The sequence below is a fragment of the Neopelma chrysocephalum genome, unplaced genomic scaffold (genome assembly GCF_003984885.1).
Source record: "Neopelma chrysocephalum unplaced genomic scaffold, ASM398488v2 Primary Assembly neopelma1_61910, whole genome shotgun sequence".
In the NCBI taxonomy this organism is placed as follows: domain Eukaryota; kingdom Metazoa; phylum Chordata; class Aves; order Passeriformes; family Pipridae; genus Neopelma; species Neopelma chrysocephalum.
This window is the reverse complement of record NW_020905441.1, coordinates 1-762: the sequence shown is the minus strand read 5'-3', so window position 1 is coordinate 762 and position 762 is coordinate 1. Positions and strand designations below refer to the sequence as shown.

Below are 762 nucleotides of genomic sequence, written 5' to 3'. Positions count from 1 at the left end.
ACTGGGATGGACCGGGAGGGGTTGGGAGGGGACTGGGAGGCACTGGGAGGGGATTGGGGGGGACTGGGAGGGACTGGGATGGACCGGGAGGGGTTGGGAGGGGACTGGGAGGCACTGGGAGGGACTGGGACCTACTGGGACCTACTGGGACTTGCTGGAAAGACGCTGCAGTTCCCAAAGTCAACAGCAGGTGGCGATAGAGCGACACTGATTTTATATTGATTTTATACTGGTTTTTACTGGTTCCGAACTGGTTTTTACTGGTTTTTACCGGTCCAGATCCTCCACTACAGCCCCGACGAGGGCCCCACGGTCTTCCCGGGCCCTTTCCAGGGGACCCTGAGCTGGAACGGCTCCAAGAACACGCGGGACCTGCAGGACCTGTCGGTGATGCTGGAGCCGGTGACGCGCGACCACGCCGGGAGCTACGTGTGCCGCCTGCGCCGCAACCTCACCTTCGAGGGCTACACCTACAGCCTGGCCAGGAACCAGACCCTGCGCCTGGCCGTCGTGGAGAAAGGTGGGGGGGACTGGGAGGGCACTGGGAGGGACTGGGAGCAAGTGGGAGCGAGTTGGAGCAAAGCGCAGCAAAGTGGAGGAGAGTGGAAGGAAGTTGGAGCAACATAGAGGGGACTGAGAGGGGATTGGGAGGGGCTTGGAGGGGATTAGGAAGGACTGGGATATACTGGGAGGGGATTGGGATGGACTGGGATAAACTGGGAGTGACTGGGAGGGACTGGGAGTGACTGGGAGGGACTGGGA

General features: G+C 61.4%; 1 protein-coding gene across 1 annotated transcript; it reads left to right on the top strand.

Annotated features, from left to right (window-relative positions):
• Positions 1 to 234: 234 nt before the first annotated feature.
• LOC113979210 (sodium channel subunit beta-1-like) lies at positions 235 to 627 on the top strand (the record flags this gene model as incomplete). The annotated part of the gene is made up of 1 exon (XM_027706670.1): positions 235 to 627. A coding segment is annotated over one exon (393 nt), but the record flags the coding sequence as incomplete, so codon positions are not given.
• Between the last annotated feature and the right edge of the window lie 135 nt (positions 628 to 762).